At 42.1% G+C, this 21,986-nt stretch overlaps 1 protein-coding gene across 1 annotated transcript in view; it reads right to left on the reverse strand.

Moving 5' to 3' along the window:
• The window catches only part of Tnni3k (TNNI3 interacting kinase), a 216,177-nt gene that overhangs the window by 155,248 nt on the left and 38,943 nt on the right, over positions 1–21,986 (reverse strand). Inside the window, exons 6-7 of the mRNA XM_057793011.1 lie at positions 4,334–4,432; positions 739–877 (exon numbers count right to left, since the gene is read on the reverse strand). Coding sequence (XP_057648994.1) covers positions 739–877; positions 4,334–4,432 — 238 coding nt within the window. The remainder of the gene's footprint in view (positions 1–738; positions 878–4,333; positions 4,433–21,986) is intronic.

The following is a 21,986-nucleotide window of genomic DNA, read 5'->3' on the forward strand; positions in this document are numbered from 1 at the left end:
ATACTTACTGAACAAGCATGAGGACCTGAGTTCAAATCCCAGTATCCACGTAAAAAACTTGGTGTTACTCAGGAGTACCTGTAACCCCGCTGCCATTGGTAGCAGAAGCCGGAGGATTGCTGGTGAGTTCTGGCTCCTAACCATGTGTTCTAGGTTCATAGAGTAACCTTATAGCAAGGGACCACATGAGAGTAATAGAACCGGATACAGAATGTTTTCCTAGTATCTACAAGTGACTGTGAGGACATGAGCACACACATAGTCATGCACTTCATACATACACTACACACATACACACAGAAAATTTTTAAAAATAAGGTTACAATAAAACTTTTTTTTTCTTTTTTTTTGTGGAGTTTGAGAAGAGATAAAGGGATCTGGATCAGGAGAGCTTAGAAGATCAGTTACCTTTGGAGCTAGTGGCTCATAATTTACTGAATTTTCTGTCTGTTCGCTATAGCTCAACTGAAGGAAAATATCAGTGAATAACAGTTGATAGGACCAATCTATCTGGAACATTCCTTCTTAACACCAGGGTTCTGAGTGTGAGTGAAACTAGTTGAAGGGTACCAAGAAATATTCTCATTTGATTTTAACAAACTTTCAAAAATGAATTATGACATGTGGAACACATTTGTTAGCACACATCTGCATGAGCAGTCATGTCCACGCTTCTCCCTCGGAGAGCAAGGGGAAGATGCAGCAGGCGTGGCATGCAGTGGGGAGACAAAGCCTTACCATCTGCCCTGCTCCCCTCTTCTGTCAGGAGTTTAACAATGTTGAAGAACCCTTTGGCAGAGGCCAGGTGCAGGGGCCTGTCTCCAACTTCTCCACTTACATTGACATCCGCGCCAAACTTCAAAAGGACACTAGTCACCTAAAAGAGTCCACCATTTGAAATTAGTTTGGGAAAAAATATCGTATGTTCCTTCGGTTACACGCCTGTAAGCTCAGCAGTTGGGGCATCAGAAGGTAGAGGCAAAAGGATTGAGAGGTCATCCTTAGCTGCAGAGTGAGTTCTTGGCTAGCCTGTGATACTCTAAACTCTGTCTTAACCTGCCCTCAAACACCACGAAACACAACGCAGAACATTCACTGTCTGAAATGACTATGCTATCTCTTTGTCTACTTTCACCCCAAAATAGCAGAAAATCCTAGACCAATGAGTCAAAAACAGTAGAGTTTATCACTGAAAAAAGTCCAAAAGTAAAGCAATTTCATTCTGGGATTCCTCTCTAGAGAATGGTGCCACCCACGGCAATTACACATTTCAATTAACAATTAAGACAATCTTCCCTAGACAGGGCCACAGGCCATCTTTTAATAGACGATCCCCCATTGAGGTGCTCTTCCCACTTGGTTCTACAGTGTGCCAAGCTGACACTTCAAACCACCCAGCAGAGTGTCACACACTGACTAGAAGTTAAGATCCAGGGGACAGGGTGGGTAGCTGGAATCTGTCTGACCTACGTAGGCACTGGGTTCTTCAGCTGAGTAGTTAAGTAATCACCGCCTGATGTTTGCAACATTATGGCTGGAACCCAGGACCTCACACTTTCCAGACAAGTGGAAATCATGTCAGATTTAACTCCCAGGTTGTGATGAGCACCAGAGGAGATGATATATTTTATTTAATGTGCAAAGCATAGTGGCCGACATATAGTGCAATAGACTCTTAGTAGTTCTCAAGAAAGCATCATCTGGTGGCAGATGGGGAAAGACCTTTCTGTTAAGTGTACCAGCCAAGAGCAGGGACTTGGAGGCCCAACTCATACACCTTAGCAATGTCACTGTGACCCAACAAGCTAATCTTTAGAGACCTCAGTTTCTTCGCTGTTAAAATGGGAACAGTAGTTCTCTATCTCTTCGAGCTGCTCTGAGGATAAAGAAAGTTAGTACTTGTCAGATATGCAGAACAGGGCTTAGCCCTGAGCATCTATCCAGAGAAATGCCAACACATCCAAGAAATGTGTGCATTTTTACCCTTCTTTCGGCTAATGGGAAGATCTACACTTGCTTCCAGACCATCAGAACTTTGCTACCTAAGCAGATCTTCCGACACCCGCCATCTCTGTGACTTCATAACAGCTTAAGCTCTCCGGGAAGTCAATTGTCTATTAAGTGCTGTTATTCCCCACGTAGGAAATACTGCTCTTGCTATGAGCACCTATCACTCCACTTAAAATTAAGTGAATAAACAAAAGACAAGGACCAGGGTGCACCAGGCACGCTCGTAGGCTGAATTTGCCACTCTCTGTGTCAGCGTATTTTAGCAAATGAACAACAGTTTCTGTAAATTGCTGGTACGCTGCCTTCACTCAGAAAGTGAGTCCCTTATCATAAAAGGGCCATCCACATTTTAGCATAATTCATATGGCGGTGACTGTATTTTCAGGAAAAGTAAACAAATTTAGCTCTTCACTAAGTACAAAGGCTCTTTATCTCTCCTCTGGGTGATGAGGTTAATCAGTAAAGTTGATGACTCCACAAAGAGCATGCGTACTACACATCCTGCTCTTGCCCAGATCCAGGATGTGAGGTTTTACCAGCGTCCGACTTTTGGAGCCTGCACGATACTGTGGCCAGTGACTGACTCCCCAGGCACATGGGTACATTCTGAGTAACACATGGATGGACTGCCAGACAAGTGGAAATCATGTCAGATTTAACTCCCAGGTTGTGATGAGCACCAGAGGAGATGATATGTGGGCCATGGCTTCACAGTCTCAAGGGTGTGCAAGCATATGCCAGCTAGCAGGGTCACAAAGGTATGATGACCAGAACGTCACAGGACGAGGACGGACTCCTCAGGGAGCGCTGTGGAAGAGTCTACAAGAAGATGAAGATTAAGCCGGGCGGTGGTGGCGCACGCCTTTAATCCCAGCACTCGGGAGGCAGAGGCGGGCGGATCTCTGTGAGTTCGAGGCCAGCCTGGTCGACAAGAGCTAGTTCCAGGACAAGAACCAAAAGCTACAAAGAAACCCTGTCTCGAAAAATCCATTAAAAAAAAAAAAAGAAGAAGAAGAAGATAAAGATTACACATCTGAAGGGCAGCAGTTTTATTTGCTTATCTCCTTACTTTTGTGTTTCTGAGTTCCTTTCAGCTTTTTCCCCCCAAACTAGGTAAGGGGTAGTGTTTGAAATCAGCACAGGAACTGCTTGTCTTTCACTCGGCAGAGGTGGGAAATCAACAGACTTCAGAGTCAGAAAACATTGCTTTGAAATCTGACTTCACTGTTTAGTTAAATTGCCTGGTTTGATGAATTTCTGCATGGGCTCACAGAGACACGGACTGTGGCCTTGCAGAGAAAGTACATGGCTAGGGGATGGTCAGTCTGGATGCATAATCCAGCTCTTCTGTTCTGAGCTGTCCTGTGACTGGAATATAACCTGCCCTGCTGGGCTGTGGATGTTGCCTTGGTAACTGGGGGCAAATGACACCCACAATAGGAAATATTTCTTAAGAGCTATGCTCCCCGATAGCTTCAGGTTCTTACTTGCAAGGCTCCTGGGAGGGCCTGGCATTCTCAGCTCTTCCCCTTGTGACTTGGGCCTCTCAGGCCCCTTACTTCCTTGTCCACAGGCTGACTCTCATCCCCCCCCCCCCATACAGACAGACCCTGGAGAACCATCAGGCCTGACAGTAAACCTGGGGCAAGCTCCTGAAAATTTTAAAGCCTCTCACAAACTCCAGTTCCTTTTAAGGCAAATCACAAGCTCAGAGCCAGAGCAGGCATGGGTTTCAGGAGGGAGTTTTTCAGCCCCTAACATTCCCTGAGAGGAGAAAAGAGGAATTCGCTTCTGAAAGACAACTGTTTCAGAGAGCCGCTGGAAGGGCCTTTGTGGTATGTCTTGTGCCTGCTCTATTGGTATCTTAACAGGGGTATTTACTGCATGTCTCCCAAGGAACTCTATTTCTGTGTAAAGGCATCCCTAGGAAGTCCGGATCATAAATATTTTTTCCATTAAGAAATGAATATCAGAGGCACTATATAGACTATAGACAGCCATAAAACTGCAAAATATTTCCCCCCCAATTTAGGCTGCCCGATTCCCATTTCTGCAAACCATAATGCATACTCTAGTGTCTCCTTTCTGCAGTAAGGCAGTGGCGACGAAAGGCAAGGCGTTGGAATGTTTATGTGGGTCTACAATATTGTATAAATTACCCGGGCAATAGTGAGGTGCAATCCCAGGACTCCGAGCATATGACACAAAGCCTCTATCTATCACTGAGCTACGAGGAAGCCCCAAAGGACACCCTACACATCCTTTCATTGAAGCAGGCCCTGCAGCAGCCCGCCAGCAGCTGTAGCTCACAGTTTAGACCTACCTGCTCATGCCCGTAGTAGGCTGAGATGTGCAGGGGCGTGAAGAAGACAGCATCTTGAACATTGACATTGGCTCCATGTTCTAGCAACACTTCTGCAGCCTAGATGAGAAAGAGGTACGTGTTAGGGACCTCTCCTAGGCCAGCCAAACATCTGAGCTTAGTTTGTCAGTAACCATGCCTAGCTCCCCGTCAAGATGTCCATTCTGAAACACAGCTTTCTTCTATGTCCTCTTCCTCATGCCTTTGCCTAGGAAACAAACTCATATGATAATTAAGGTCCCCCTGAGTCTAATAGTATTACTTGTTTATTTCCTGTACACATGCATGTTTCTGTGTTCATCCATGCCAGGTCAGAGGACACCCTCTACAATGTGGGTCCCAGGGATGAAACTGAGGTCGTCAGGCTTAGCAGCAAGTGACTCTATTTGTTGACCCACCTTGCAAGCCCTGATGGCATCCTTCTGAACATGTCTCCCAACACTCTCTTCCTATTCTCATCAGTCAGAACTCCCTTCCTGCCTACAAAGATTTATACCCCATCCAAAATCCCATACTACCTCTTATCAGGTCTCCTCGGTTTCTTTCTCTTCATTGCAGTCTGAGTGGCTGAAACTGGATTGTCTCTGCTTGTCTAGGAAAGCTTTATTTCACAGATTCTGCTCTGCTATGGTCTGAATACAAATGCCCCACTTGGACTCATGATTACAAAACTGATCCCCAGAAGGTGTACTGTTTGGGGAGGATTTGTAAGCTAGGAGGTAGGGATGAATGAAGTGATGGGGGCAGGTTCTTGGAGTTATCTTATCCCTGATCACTTTCTGTCTTGCTTTCTTCTTCCTAGTTGGTGATGGGGTGGACAGTACTCTTTCTCTTCCTCTGGCATCCATGAGGTCCTGCCCACTCACGTGGACTTTTAAAGGCATAGATTGGACCCTTGGGAAACAAGATCTCAAGGGAACAACAAGACGCCTTGCCTTCCCTTATGTTTTCTTTTTGCTGCTGCTTTCAATTGTTTTCCTTTTATGCTTGGGTATTTGGCCACATTGACGCAGCAGTACCTATCACATGTGAATCTTTTCTGGGTTATTATGGGTGGGTGGTAACTGTTACCCACAATGTAAAGAAGGAAGAAAATATTTTTACAACTTTATTACTTCCTCACAGGTAAACAGAAAGAGAGCAGGGCTTTGCCTTTCATTGCATCTCCATTTTCTCTGTCATATCTTGATGTCCCCAAGTAGCTTGATTTTGAGTACCCTTTTCTACTGTCTTTTATGCCAAGCCTGAAGATTCTCCAGGTCTTTTTCACCAGAGACTGGCCTCAGACATATATATATATATATATATATATATATATATATATATATATATATATATATTTTTTTTTTTTCTGGATAGTATCACATCCGTTCCTTAAAGTGAATTTGGTTTCAATGAGAACTTCCTTAATTTATAGGCTGGTCTTTGGCTGATACACAGCTGAGAAATTTTCCCAAAATCTATTAGATGGGAAACAGGAGTTCAGGAGGCATAGGCTCCTGACTCCTTACATGTTCCAACAAGCAAGCATCCTTACATGAGCCAGGGATCCTCAGAGCTATAGGAGACCATGAGATTTCCAACCACAGATTTTAAACCTAGATTTTAAAATGGAAGTCATTGAGAAATGTGGAAATCAAGAAATGTCTGAAGGACAGAAGTTAGGTCAGTATCAGGGTGCAGTGATTCTCTAGGCTCATCCCCAAGCCTTCCTCAGGTTCTCCAAAGAGAAGGAGGTTATGAGGTAGATGACTCCCTAGGTCACTGTTGTTTACGCACTCACTGTTACAACAGAACTAAGTCTGAGTGCCATACACCAGAAGGAAGAGATACAAGACTGCTTTTGGACTTCTGAGGTTCTGAGTAGGTCCAAAAATATAGGCAGGTGCTTCATTGCTTCATTTTTAGACATTTCCAGAATTGATCATTAGTTTATGTTTAAATTGATGATCAGGAAAGCATATTGTATACACAGTGAGTTGTTCTCCTAATAAAAGTTGAAGTTATAGCTTTTATTGACAGAAGGTTACCTGTCAGGCACTGAAGTTTTTCAGAGGACCTTAGAATCTGCTGTGTTTTGTGCCCACAAACAGAAAGATGGACATTGCTCTCCCAAATTAGTGGAATCTTGGAGTGATGAAGTGACACACGGTCAACCAATCAGGGTGAAAAAGAGACAGAATACACGTCACGTTCTGTTGACTTAAAATTTTACTTACACCAGGCTGGTTCTGTGGGCATGATCTCATTAGCATTAAGCAAAGGGGACAAATGACTCAACCCAGACCAGAAGAAGTCAGCTATCTGTAGGACTCCGTAGATCGGTTTGGAAATGAATGCCAGCGTCATTAGTGTGGCATGTCTGGTATCTGAGGCATCCAGTCTCAGGAGCTCTGAAATGAGGCTGTTAATCAGCCAGGGAGATGAAGCTCTTTATAATTTCTGTTATTTTAAATATAGCATAAAACAAAGTAATGTCATGAATTTTTACTATTAAAAGGACTCTCAAATATTAACATGCAGAGTCAATTTCTTGGACATGGTTCCATAATTCACTTTCCTGCTAGAAAGATAAATAGTCAAAAGCAGATTTCTACCAATCCAAGTTTAGACTCATCCAGCCACAGAGAAGGTCGGCATTGGATTGAGCATCCTTTAATTATGTAGTACTGGCCTTCTGAGAATTTGTCAGAATGTGAGTTTTAATGAAAGCACATGGAGTCATTATTGAACTGTAGGCTTTTAATAGCTTATTTTTAAATATAAGAAAATACTTAACCATTGAGGGCACTACTTGTGGGAAATGTGTATTTTCAGGTATATGAGATTATTTGATGTTGTGCTTTCCAGTGCCGTTCTATACAGAACTTCTTTTAGGACTCAGGGGAATATGGGATATTTGGTGCGCAAACATGTCTACCAGTTGGACTAACACAAATATATTTATGTAGACATTTAAAGAAAGAGCAGGAACTCATCTTAAAATCATTTTACCCAAGCTTCCTCTACCCAGAACAGGAGAGTGCTGATAAACCTACTGTATAAACTTCCTACTACAATCCTAGGGAGTTGGATATTTACTCCATTCTATTTGCTGCCATGGAAAATAGCAGAAAGTATATGATAATTGTAGATATTTACTCTATTTTAATCAAAGAGAAAAATAGGAAGATATATCTGCTATCATGTACAGGGGCAGAATTTAGGTAGGTGGGGAAAACAAAGCTGAATGCTGGGAGAAAGAAGGGTGGAGTCAAAGAGAAGTCAGGTATCCCCACCAGAGCCAGACAGAACTTTACCTGGTAAGCCATGTGGTGATACACAGATTACTAGAAATGGGTAAAATTAAAATGTAAGAGCTAGCCGTTAAGAATCTAGAGATAATGGGCCAAGCAGTGATTTAAATATATTATTGGTTTCTGTGTGATTATTTCAGGGCTAAGGAGCCAGAACTAACTAGTGTCCTTCCTTCAGTACTGTTTCAAATAACTGTAGAAGAATACTGTCTTAACACTTTTTATCAAAATAGCATAATAAAATTTCTTGCAAAATAGTAAACTGGAAACAGGTATTATCACTTGAGCTCTGAACAGTCTACAGGCTGTGAGCCCTATCAGATTTAGGTGAGAATAGTCAACAGAAGTATAATTGGAGTGGGAATCTAATAGAGTCATTGTATCTGGAGTCAACATTAGAATGTAATAATTGTTTCTCACTGTGTCTAGGGTAACAGGAGAATGTATGAGTGTTTGTTGATGGTTCCCAGGCCTTGAAGAAATCATAGTAGAGAACTGTAAATGGATATTTCTCTCCTGTGCAACCGTTCTGGAATAATCACCCAGAGTCTTAATATTAATTATAAATGTTTGACTGATGGCTCAGGCTTATTACTAGCTAGCTCTTACATTTAAATTAACCCACTTTTATTAACTTAATTATATCCACATAGCTAATGCTGCCCTGTCATTTTGCCCAAAGTCCATGAGAATCAACTGCAAGCCATGCTCTCTGCTGCTTGCTTGCTTGCTCTTGCCCTGAGCACCCAAGAAGGTGACCACTTGACCTCTGTCTCAGTTTTATTTTGTCATGTATTCAGAGAAAACCATGCTCATAGGGCAATTGCTTTGATCTGTGCATGACTTTCCATAGGAAACATGCTCACATCTGCAAGCCTCCTACCTTGGCTTTTACCTACCAATGACCAACTTCTTCACACTAAGGCATTAACTCCCCGAGTAAGAAAGAAATAAAGCCAGTCAGATAAAACCCTGAGGCTACAGGTCAGCCAAGTATGAGCAGTGGATGATACGTGCTGTGAGAAATAGGTGTTACCCAAGTAAAATTCTGAACAAAGTTACAAGTTTCATCCATCTACTGATTGAAGATGAGGACAGAAATGGAGAGGAGAGGAAAAGAAGATATTAAAAGAATTGAAAGGCCGGGCGGTGGTGGCTCACGCCTTTAATCCCAGCACTCGGGAGGCAAAGGCAGGCGGATCTCTGTAAGTTCGAGGCCAGCCTGGTCTACAAGAGCTAGTTCCAGGACAGGCACCAAAACTACAGAGAAACCCTGTCTCGAAAAACCAAAAAAAAAAAAAAAAAAAGAATTGAAAGGCAAAGGATATTGTTAGTGTCTATGGCCACATCTCTGGGACCCCATAAGGAAAAGGCTAGAAATTACAGGCATATTCATGGAGAGGCAACAAAATGAGTTAGATAATTGCTGGTCCAAAGCTGGAGAATGGGCCTTTGAATGTCTCAGATATAGAAGTATTGTCAGGAATGGCAGTGGTAAGGGATGGGAATGAGAAGACAAAGCTGTCAGCAAATGATTATTGCTGCAGTAGACAGCTTAACGAACCTAGGCAAGATAGGCAGGAATATCACACTGTGTAGGTTATGACTTCCAGAGTAAGAGCACCTGTAGTATTATCTCCTCAATTAACCACTTTAATTCTAGTTGCTTCTAGTTCTTTCTAGGCAGTTCATTGCCCTTGTCCAGAACAGTTGGCTTCCATTGCAATCAACCATTCATTGAAGAGTTGAACACCATTTTCCAGTTTTCAATTAAAGCAGCTGTGTCTTAATGGAAGTGTGTGCTCCTGGTAGAGCAGTTTAGATGAAAGCATGGGGTTTGTACTTACTAAGCTCCTCTTCATTGTATTTTCTGTAGGCTTTCCCATTTAAAATATAACATTTGAGATCTTTTATGAATGTCATATGAATAATCTTTCTATCCAAGATTCAGAAAACTGTGAGGTTATCATTTCTGCAGGTCATGTAGCTGAATGTGGGGGTCACAGAAACACTGGTACCAGGAAAATCTTTCACTGCAGCCTACATTCTAAACATGTGTTCCTTGTACTGTCTATGCCATCACACCATGTGACAGCAATGAACACTGAGATGTCACAAACCAAATTGAAGTCTATTATTGGCTGTTCACTGAAATGTTTTACTTTGTATACACTAGAAACATATCTTAATACCAAACAGGACTTTTAATATTTACCTATCATTCCCAGCATGCCAGTATCAAATTATTTTACCTTTCAATCATATTACGTTAGACAAACAGGAATATTTACTTTATTAGTATGCAAATTTGCTTGTCTTCAATAAATGGTAAAGTTATATGTATGCCAAATAATTTCTTTGAAATAAGCCTCTTCATGATTTATTTGTTTTTTTGGTTTTTTTTTTTGTTTTTTTTGTTTTTTTTTGGTTTTTCGAGACAGGGTTTCTCTGTGGTTTTGGAGCCTGTCCTGGAACTAGCTCTTGTAGACCAGGCTGGTCTCGAACTCACAGAGATCCGCCTGCCTCTGTCTCCCGAGTACTGGGATTAAAGGCATGCGCCACCACCGCCCGGCGTCTCTTCATGATTTATGAATATATGTCTTATTTGTATATATGTTTGTTGCAATTGTACACTCAGGTTTGCATAAAAACCCCTTGGGTGCAAACAAGTCACGAATGAGAAAGGTCAAGAAATCATGCACTATATTCTGTAGAGTTTGCCACTAAAGTCATTGCTGAACATTTCTGTAATAACCTTTGAGAACCTGGCACAGCTCTAATTAAGTGTTTGACTACAGAATCCTATTGGAAAATCGTTTCTCCGGGCTGTCACAGAAATAAGGTTTCCTTTCTGCAATCTTTCCTTATGACTTCACATTAAAATTAAATTTGGTTTTAAAATTATCCAGAAGGTGATTTCACAGGTAATTATCAAAGACACTAAGGAAATCACCATTTTTAAATTTTGAAAGAAGTTTAAAAGCACAGTTGTGTGTGTATTTGTGCCTTGTTTATGTGTGTTAAACAAACTCTACTAAATATGGTTTTTTAAATATTTATATATTATATATACAATATTCTGTGTATATGCCTGCAGGCCAGAAGAGGGCACCAGACTCTGTTACAGATGGTTGTGAGCCACCATGTGGTTGCTGGGAATTGAACTCAGGACCTTTGGAAGAGCAGGCAATGCTCTTAACCTCTGAGCCATCTCTCCAGCCCATCAACTAAATATGTTAACTGACATTTTTCAGGGAGTGATGGGAACCCATGAAGAAAAGCAGTGGCTGAGGAGAGAGGTACCATATGGATCAGAGTAGTGGAGCTGATGTCTTCTTGTCCTTACTAAGAACAGTATTATAGCAAGACTAAAGATGCCTAAGCTATGTTTCCATGGAAGTGAAAATTGAAATATCTCCCCACACACAACACACATGAGAAAGGGACCAGCAGTAGATGATGGAGGGCCTAGGAAGGTTTTGATGAGGTGAATATGATAGGGTACAATGCAAACTGATGACAGCATTTATTCTGTACACTGCCAAACATCACAATAAAATAAGGGTATCTTTGATGAAATTACAGCAGAGGAAGGGGAGATACACACATGACATTTATGACTAAAACTTGAGAGGAAGGGAGCCTGAGAAGGAAGTTGTAGCTAGGCAGGAAGAGTACCCTAATGAATAGCTTCCGAGGGAGCCTACAAAAAAGATTTGTAAGTGGAGGGCTCACACCTGCTACCACCACTGTTCAACCATCGCAGTGCTGTGCTGTTGGTTCCCTAAGACACAGGCCTTTCTGATCACTTCTTCACATGAGAGTCTTAATTTAGAATCCCTGGCTGATAACCCAGCTTTCGGCATCTGCTGTAGGAACACAGTGTTCTATGTATTTCCAAAGCCTTGATCTTTTCTTATGAGATTTATTTATACAGCTTGCCACAGGCCCCACATTTTCCACTGTATTGTGACTGCTAAGACTTGAAAACTGGGGTAAGCGTTACAGTTTTTCTTCCCACTGATGTCCTCAGACCCATTGGCATGCAGCCTGGACATCATATGGAAGAGGAATTCATACCTGGCAAGCAATTTTCTCTGGACTTTTTTTTTTCAAGCTGACCCTCCTCCCATTTCTTTTTCTACTCGAAGAAAGCTCCTTTGGAGAAGTATTTGGAAAACAAAAGTGGAAATGGCTTGGTGTGAGACTTCATTCTATTTTGCTGGCAACTCAGCTGAGGGCACAGAAAGAGCGCCTCTCAGACAAGGCGAAGTGGTGTGAGTCCTCCCAAGGAATTATGGCAGTAATTAATGGATTCTAGCAGCTCAGTTTAAATACAAAGGAGACAATGTGAACAATGAAGTTTCAGGGTCAGTACAGCTGTAAGCACACATCTAGAACACCCAGCAATTCCTTTTCTGAGCTTTCCCACTAATTAACGCCAGAAAACTGACTGACTGATGAACTGCAGGATACGACGTTAATTTGCTGTAGGACAACAGATGTTAGTCGTCCATTGTTCCTTGAGGGTTCCTTATTTAACAGTAATGCTGAAAATGTTGCCTCCAAATACCTCAGAGTGTCACAGTGAGATCAGCGTGCCCACAGGTGTAGAGACGCTTCAGCCATTAGGAACGCCACAGTCCGACAGGTACAGAAACCGTGCATAAAACAGATCATGTGCTCTTTAGACTAAGAGCCTGTTACAGCAAACACCTCCCACGTGTCATCCAGGGATATGTTACAGGACAGAAGACACATACAATAAACCCAGAAACCATCCTAAGCCCTGTTCACCCAAGTTCAGGGGTGTAAACAAAAACTCCAGCGACTGTGAAACAGAACTCAGATTCAGTTTTTGCTCCCGAAAGGGATAAGCTATACCCATGGCTTGGGCTCAGTCTTGGTCTTTCAAAGCTCACCCCGTGGCTTGCACATATTAGAACTTGGGCACAAACAACCCTTGGCAGGTTTGTTCCAATATCCACAGGTCTAATTTATGTTGCTGTTGAAAAACAACAATGAATTTGCCGAAGCAACACTGTACCAGGAATGCAAGTTTTCTCATTTTCAACCCTTTCTTTTTCTGTATGTAATAAACTCGGAACTCACCCTAAGTTCTGTGGTAGAACCGGGCTTTGTGGTATGTGCAGAGGTTTATTTAGCAAGCTCCCTGAGTGACCCCTGAACACTAAGGGCACCAGAGAAACCCAGGTGAGATATACGAGGAATCCCTATTCTAAGCAGGACTGCCGTTAGCTTGGAAAAGTAGAATTGCCCCTGGAGCTGCTCTCAAGTTCTTCCCTGCTTCTCTCTAGGAAAAGATGGTGCTAAGCATGAGTCTAGCACCACGCAAAAATCACGTGCTGGATCCCCATCATTTAGACATAGCAAGCCGTCTTCCCACGCATCCCTGCACCTGTCTGTCAGAGTCACTGATACATAGTACCCAATTATATAATATAAATGGTATTGGTTATCCACAAGGCTAATTCCTTTGAGCTTGGCTGACATAATGACTTATTCCTAGCGTCTACGATGAGGCAAATGTGTGCAGTGCCATTGACAGTCGTAGGGAAATCAGATTGTGGTTTCACTCGATACATTCTTTCTGATCTGCTCCTTCCCTCTTTTTCTAAAGGAAGCACTATGCTTGGTTGTGTGAGCCATCTTAGGAACAGGACCACAGAGCACTGGACAATAACAGTACATTGTAAACCATGGGGTTTGTGGAGGAGTGTGGAGGCAGATCCTCTTCCTGTCAGTAACTGAGATGGCCACAATCCTGCCTAACACGCTGCAGTGTTTAAGACTACTCAGTTCAGGAGACTTGGATAGCTCACCCTCATATCTAAGACATGAAAATCATGAAAGATGCAAATGTTATTTTACAAGTCACAAAAATGTTGGTGCACTCCCTAATGCAGCCATAGGTAGACCAAGCTTTGGAATAAGCCCTCACATAACCACAGATAGTTCAAAACATTGGTACAATCTCTAATGTAACCATAGATAGTTCAAAGGTTTGGTGATTTAACCAATCTGGTTGGACATCAGCATTGAATGACAAAGTCCACTGAGACAGGACATTCAATGAGCCTTGCAATAGGCACCAGTGTTTTCAGATCTGCAAGCTGTGGCATGCCAGGGAATGCTCAGACGGTTACTAGCCAGTTCCTGGAGATGAAAGGGCATTTGGTTTAGAGGACGGAACAGTCAGATGGGTAAAGGATTGTAGTTCCTAAGACAAAGTATCGAAGATATGTGGACTCCACAAAGGAAGAAGTCCATACACATGCAGAAGATGCCCTGGAGAGCTACTGCTGGCCAGGATGAGAACCATGGAGTTTACTAATAACATTGTCCAGAATCCAACAGGTGTGATGGCAAGGCCGCTTCTCCAGTCGGAATGAAACACCTTTATGATTCATGGGCATTGGGTGAGAGGCTCGGCAGAGATGGTTGCAGCAAGAGGCGACGAGCTCCACCGCGGGTCCCCTTCAGTCTTGCCATCTAATTCTTTAAAGCTGACCCTGAATGAATCACAGAGACGAATTACCATGTATCCAAGGGCATTCGTGATTTGTGGCATGGTGAGGGCGTTGACAGTACGTATAGATTCATATCCATCAGAATTCAAAACATCCAGGAAACAGTCTCATGGTATTTCCAGTGTGCAGACTCTCATCGGGAGTGAGTAGGAATACAGAGGCAGGAAACACGCCATACAGTGGAAGGAATAAGCGGTCAAGTCTTACCCAGAACTGAGAAGGTCAGAATTGCCAAGAGGGATAAGAAAAATAGATACTGAAATATCTCTGTGTGGTTAGACATCTCAAAAGAGTCATGAACATGTAATAAAGACCAATATCCAAAACACAGAGATGAAAACTATAATACATAAAGTTAAAATATTTTAGATAGTATAAATAGCATACATTCAATAGAAGAATAGATCAGTAATATCGATAGCTTAGGAATCAATGTGTACAAGAAACATGGAGAGGAAAGAAAGCCCTGCACAATGAAAAGCGTCGTTGAGACCAGTCCATGTATGTGGTGCCATCCGCACTTCTGCGTGTGTGTTGACCTCTTCTGTACCCTCTACCATCATCTCCTTTACAGAACGCTTGTCCAGCTCTTTGGATCACAATAATATTTGATTGAAAGAAGTTTATTTAACTTAGAACTTTATTTGTATTTAGAAGATATTTCACTGGGACTAGAATTTTAAATTATGCATTCATTCATTTGCACTCTTTAAAACTATTATTCTATCTTCTCATTTCCATGTGCTCAGACAGGGATTTTGCTGACCTCATCACGTTTGCCCCCAGGACATGCGAGCCTTTATTCCCTCAGCTTTTGACTTCTATGGTTTTTTTCCCTTATCACCCACTTGAGCAGTTTAGTGACCATGTACTAATAATATCTGGATTCCTTTCAACCTCTACTGTTCTGAGCTTATTGATTTTTCTGTATAAGGGAGCTTATGCATTTCATTAAGTTGGGAAAATGTTCTTATTGTTTAAATACTGTTTATCTTCTCCAATTACACATATCCTTGAACAATTGAATACTGTGACCATCCCCTATACCTTCTTTGTGTCCTGATTCAAACGAATTTCCCATGAAAGACAGACAACCCTGCAAAAATTCCATAGGCAGGAGCATGCCAGGCATAGTTGGAGAAGGTCAGGTAGAAGAAGGATTAAGAAAAAGTGAGGACAGAAGTGAGCATGTTTGTAACACAGGAAGGTGTGGAGCAGCGTAGGGACGTGAGCTGTGACCCATGTCACCACAGACTAAAGGAGGAAGGACGGAAGGGAACCAAGGCACTCTCTTCCAGACACAGCCACATAGTGACCTCCTTCACTTTGCCACCCTGGTGACTTTATATTGATTCCCATGCCTGTCTCTTCCCCTAGGAGATGCCCTGCAAGCTGGCAATCATAAATTCTCTTCAAGCCCTGAATCGTCTGCACCGAGCAGAGAAAGGACCTTGCTGTCTACTAGCTGTTCAATAGACATTTGTTTAATAATCGGGTGGAGGGAAGGTTGAATACCCCACCTCGAAACCCGTGATTTACACTTCTCTAAGTTTCCACTACTGTCCCTGTCCTTGTGGATCTGCATTCGATAAATCTCACTGGCATTCTTTGCTGCTCCGGCCCAATGTCTTCACATTCTAGGGCATGAATTTCTCTGAAGAAAATTTGTAGAATAGAAAAAATATTTTCTAGAACATCAAGGTTCGCTTTTTGAAGTCTAAACAGCGGACACAGACTCTCAAGGTTTACATATTGCCCAAAACTAAGCTCACACAAGTGAGAGCCAGTGATGAATTTCCCTGTCCTTTGGGAAATAAAACTTGATAATAGAAGTCTATTTATAGTCATAACTGTAACATGCCTCTAGGAAAGTAATAATATTGGGGCAAGCTATCTCGATTCCTTAAAAAAAATCTAATTAAAAAAAAAGAAATCTCAGTTATATTTGCCATCCACAAAAGGAAACAAGCAAGTCTATAGAATTCACAAAATCTGACCCCAGTCCTGTTTCCTCATGGGGACAAGAGCACACAGACACGTGTGTTTGGTGGATGAGCACACACAACAGTGATGCATTGCAGTTGCTTGGCAACACTTGGTGAGTTTTAAATACAGTTTAATTTATTCTCTAGTGATTGCTTACTGGGCTGAAATTTTGATTTATTTTTATAGACTAACAATCACAAAAGAATCTAAAGCAGAGCAATAATGGAGACCAGCCTTTGGATGGTTTCTCCTCTAAAGACACCTTTACCTGGAAAACTGGAGTTTTCCTTTTCCGTCCAGCAAATTCCCATGACTAAGTGAAAACAAAACATGGTTTCTCTCCTGCACTATTTGCGTGTAATTTGAGGTCTTATAGAAGATTTATATAGCACAGAGGCTCCGAGGTGGTGCAGTTTTCCAAATCCCACCTGCAGTACACAGTACGACCAGCGTTCGTGACGACTCAGAGGGAGGCAGTCTGTGTTTCTGTCTGCACAGGACAGACTGCAAGTGAGATGGAGATTTAAAACTAAACAAAGGTTTTCCCTCCTTAAGTCTATTTCTCAGATAAAAAAACTTATGAATGCTCAAAATCATTTTGCTAAGTTCTAGAAAATAACAGATGGAGTGTTTCTATTTCATATAACTAAGTGTTTATTTTACTCCAAACCATAGTAGAATTGTAGGCAATTATTATCCATTTTAATTCATCTACTGTTACAGTTAATCTTGGTTGCCATTTGGAATCGGCATGGAAATAAACCTGTGACGTCGTCTAGGTTAGGTCCATTGGGAAGGGAAGACTCAAATTCAATGTAGTTGGTTCCATCCTATGGGTTCGGGTTCTGGACCGAATAAAAAGAAAGTGAGTTGGGTACCAGCATGGGTCTCTGCTTCCTGAATGTGGATGTGGTGACCAACTGCCTCAAACTCCTGCCTGTAGTATGGAGCTGCGGGCCTCTTCCCACAGCCCGGCTCATGGTTGCCTGGCTAGCTTATGCCCCAAAATAACGACACACAAACTCTATTCTTTTAAACACTGCTTGGCCCATTTCTGTTCATGTATGTAGCACCCCAAGGAGCGCTTACCGGGAAGATTCTAGCCTACGTCCATCCTGGGTCAGAGCTTCATCGCATCTGCCGGGGAGAGGGGAGCATGGTGCATGGCGTCTGCTCCAGAGAGCAGAGCTGTCGAGTCTGAGCTCACTTCCTCTTCCTCCCAGCATTCTATTCTGTCTACTCCACCCACCTAAGGGGTAGCCTATCAAATGGGCCAAGGCAGTTTGTTTATTGACAAATGACCTTCCTCCATCATTTCCCTTTTTTCTGTTTAAAAAAAAAAGGAAGGCTTTAACTTTAACATAGCAAAATTACATATAACAAAACAGTTATCAAGTAAAAATTACAATATTTACATCTCTTTTATCTTTATCATAGCTAAGGAAAACTATAACTATAACTATCTATCTATTATTCAACTCCATCAAAGACTCCAGAAGAATACAATATTACCTAAGCAAACAAAAAGTAAGCAACTTCTAAACTCTAGAAATGACAGAGACATCTCGCTACCTTGACAGTCACCCAAAGTTTCTCTGTACCGTTGGGGCATCCATCTTCGGCCTAAAGGCCCATAGTTTCCAGCACACATTTCCATGAAGCAGGAAATTTCAAAGGCAGTTCAGTCACTATCTGCTGTGTCCTGCAGAATGTCTCACATGAATTCATGTCTCTTTCATGAATCAGGAACCCCAAAAGATCATCTCACCCTTAGGCAAGTTCAGCAGTCCTCTCTCTGCGGGTTCTTTGTGTCCAGTTTATACAATAGTCCAGGCAAGAGCAGTTTCTTGCCCAAATAGCTATCAAACTCCATAAGGTGCCTCTTCGATGCCAGTCTTCTTTCTTCTTGAAGTAGATTGGTGCTGCCAGGAGCAGAGTGTCTCATTGTCATGAAAAACCCTAAGTTATTAAAGCACTTAAAATGCCATATTTTATAATCTTTGAAAGATATGAAGAATGTCTATCTAAAATATAAGCATGCACATCTAGAAAATCTAACATGACTACAAACTTGACTATTATTGATAATTATCCATTAACAACCTATAGACATTACATTTTTAAGTGAACTACACAATCACAATACCTTAATCAATATCAGAAATACATATACATATAATAAAATTGACCTTAAATTAATATCAGTAAACCAAGATTCATATCAATGCAAATTATTCACATCTATATCATCTCCCCCTTTAAATGTAAAAGAACATTTATAAACAATATATGGGAACATGGGCGCAGTTTTTTCTCTCCAAACTGCTTCCTGCTGAATGGGGGCGCTGTTATTCGGGTCTTTTATGGGATAACCTGTCTGCTAGGTTCATCTCAGTTGGCAGTTGAGCGAAGCAATTTTTTAAGGGTGTTCACAGCAACCCTTCAGGAGGGCGTGGTCTATCATACCATATCGTGATCAAAGAAGCAATCCACAGTGTCTCATCTTCTGTGAAAACAAAAGAAGAAACTCTTTTCCAAAGTATCATATCCTTAGATCCAAATTCTGAAGTCAAGGTATTTTGAAAATATCTATCTTGGATTAGTTCAGCAGCATTTATAAACAAATATCTTTTAGCAGATGTTGCTCTTTCCTCAGCATTCAAACAATTCAAAGAGAGCATAATAGCATACAGTATCAAGATTCTCTGTGTATTTTCCATCTTTGTGCAGCTTTATTTTAACTCTATTTTGTTTACTTTTACTTTTATTTTATATTTTCTGTATATCTTCGTCCTGGAATAACTCTTTAGACCAAGCTGTCCTTGAACTCACAGAGATCTGTCTGTCTCTGCCTCCCAGGCAGTGGGATTAAAGGCGTGTGCTACCACACCTTGAAGTCACAGAGGTCAATCTTCGTCTGCCTCCCAAGTGTTGGGATTAAAGGTGTGTACTACCACACCCAACTACTTCCTTATTTTTGTTTTTTTACTTTTAAGAACTTTATCTTTCAGTCTGCATATATTTTTAAACACACTGTAAATCACTTAAAGTTTTCTTTGTCTTTGAATCTCTCTTTACTGTATATCTCTCTTTTTCTGACCACATGAGTCTTTAATTTACCAAGCAATATCAGTAGGATGAAAGCCGTGGCTTTGACGGCTGGATTCAGCCATTCCTTAGCTTTCCAGCCTCATGGCTGAGGTACCGGCTGTAGCCATGTTTACCACCACAACTCTGTGGCGTTTCAAGGTCCTTGCCAGCAAACAAGCTGCAATACTATATCCACAGACAACATTCAACTCCTCTCTCTGTAGTCAGCCCTCCTGCCTCAAACAGTCAGAGTTTGCCCTGGCAGGATGGCCCAGAAAGCCGGCATTTTAAAACAGCACAATTTTTTTCCTGCTATGGCTGAAAACCGAAAAGCATGCCTTCAGCTTTTCACCAACACCGTTTTAAGTGTTTCATGGCAGGACCTCTTAAATGAGCTGCAAGGTTTCACAGCTGAAGCTGAGTCAGGAAGCCTCTCTTAGATGAGAGCACTTGCTTGCCTCTAGCAAGCAGAGCAGACCCGAGAAATTGCTGCTACCAAGAAAACACGCTTTACTCTATTCTTTCCCAAGCTTTCTCAGGCTTTCTGTGGATGCAGTTATCCACGTGGGCGCCATCTGTAGTAGGGAGCTGCGGGCCTCTTCCCACAGCCCGGCTCATGGTTGCCTGGCTAGCTTATGCCCCAAAATAACGACACACAAACTCTATTCTTTTAAACACTGCTTGGCCCATTTCTGTTCATGTATGTAGCACCCCAAGGAGCGCTTACCGGGAAGATTCTAGCCTACGTCCATCCTGGGTCAGAGCTTCATCGCATCTGCCGGGGAGAGGGGAGCATGGTGCATGGCGTCTGCTCCAGAGAGCAGAGCTGTCGAGTCTGAGCTCACTTCCTCTTCCTCCCAGCATTCTATTCTGTCTACTCCACCCACCTAAGGGGTAGCCTATCAAATGGGCCAAGGCAGTTTGTTTATTGACAAATGACCTTCCTCCATCACCTGCCTCCATACCTTCAGTACCAGGATGGAAAGCAAACCCAAGCTGTGAGCTAAAATAAACATTTCAGACTTTAAGTTCCATTCTTAGTGGGTTTTTTTGTTTGTTTGTTTGTTTTGTTTTAAGGTCAGCCACAAAAGGAACAACTAATGCATATATTATGTCATCTCTCAACATGGCCTTGGCTGTCATCTTAGCATGCTGCTGCTGGGATAATGCACCACAGCCCAAAGAAAGTTGAGGAGGAAAGGGTTAATTCCACTTGCACTTCCACATCACAGTTCTTCATGAAAAGCCATTAGGGTAGGGACTCAAGCAGGCAGAAACCCGCAGGAGTTGATGAAGAGGCCATGAAGGCGTGCTGCTTGCTGCTTGTTTCCTATGGCTCACTCAGCCTGCTTTCTTATAGAACTCAGGACCACCTGCCCTCGGTGGCCCCACCCACAATGGACTTGTCCTTCCCTATTAATAACTAATTAGAAAATGCCTTACAGGCTTGCCTACAGCCCTGTTTTAAGAAGACATCTTCTCCATAATATTATTGAGGTTCCTAACTTTCAAATGACATTAGCTTGTGTCAAGTTGACTTAAAACTAACCACCACAGTGCTGTGACACCAAGGGAGTTTGTGGAGTGTTCTCCTGGGGAAGTATCATAGTGTCCCACATCTCATGTTTGTGGTGGTCATGGGTAGTATCAAAGCATCCCACACCTCATGTCTGTGGTGATCATGGCTAGTATCAAAGCGTCACCTCATGTATGTGGTGATCATGGGTAGTATCATAGTGTCTCACACCTCATGTCTGTGGTGATCATGGGTAGTATCAAAGCGTCACCTCATGTATGTGGTGATCATGGGTAGTATCAAAGCATCCCACACCTCATGTCTGTGGTGATCATGGGTAGTATCATAGTGTCCCACACCTCATGTCTGTGGTGATCATGGGTAGTATCATAGTGTCCCACACCTCATGTCTGTGGTGATCATGGATAGTATCATAGTGTCCCACACCTCATGTCTGTGGTGATCATGGGTAGTATCAAAGCGTCACCTCATGTATGTGGTGATCATGGGTAGTATCAAAGTGTCCACACCTCATGAGCACATTGCCACACAAAGTTCCCAGCACAGGAAGTCTAACATCAAACATCTTCCAAAGCCAGGAGCAGAACAAAGAGGTTCTAAATGCTTCCAAGAATAAAGAAAGTGTAGAGCCTGTCAACCTTAAATGCTATTAATTTTACAGTCACGGAAACATAACATAAAGCTCCCTAGTCTACATGTTAATTACTATCAAACCTCGATGCTGGGGACTTGTACATTCCTTCACAAGACACCTCCACTTTTTGAAGGACTTTTCATGAGGAAGGAAGGATTTACTGCAAACAGAACCCAATACGTTCAGAGAAGAGATTCAAACAAAGAGATTGGAGGTGGAGGCTCTGTCATTTTTCTGTCCTCTAAGCCAAGAGTCTTCAAGTCAGTTCAGAGAACAAGCACTTCTCAATTTCACAGATGCCATTTTCTTTATACTTCAGAAAATCTACCCTGCAAACTTGTGAGACGAAGGCCTCACGTGCACTTTGTACAGCTTCAGGTTGCGTAGTGCCGTGTGTTAATATATTTCTAGCTATCTTCATTTGAAAAACAAAAATCCCAGTTCAGTAGAGCCACGGGAACTTATAATTGGACTAATGACTTTTTTCAATAAGGAGGAAGCTAATTAAGCAATACTCAGT

The sequence above is a fragment of the Chionomys nivalis genome, chromosome 18 (assembly GCF_950005125.1).
Source record: "Chionomys nivalis chromosome 18, mChiNiv1.1, whole genome shotgun sequence".
Lineage (NCBI taxonomy): Eukaryota > Metazoa > Chordata > Mammalia > Rodentia > Cricetidae > Chionomys > Chionomys nivalis.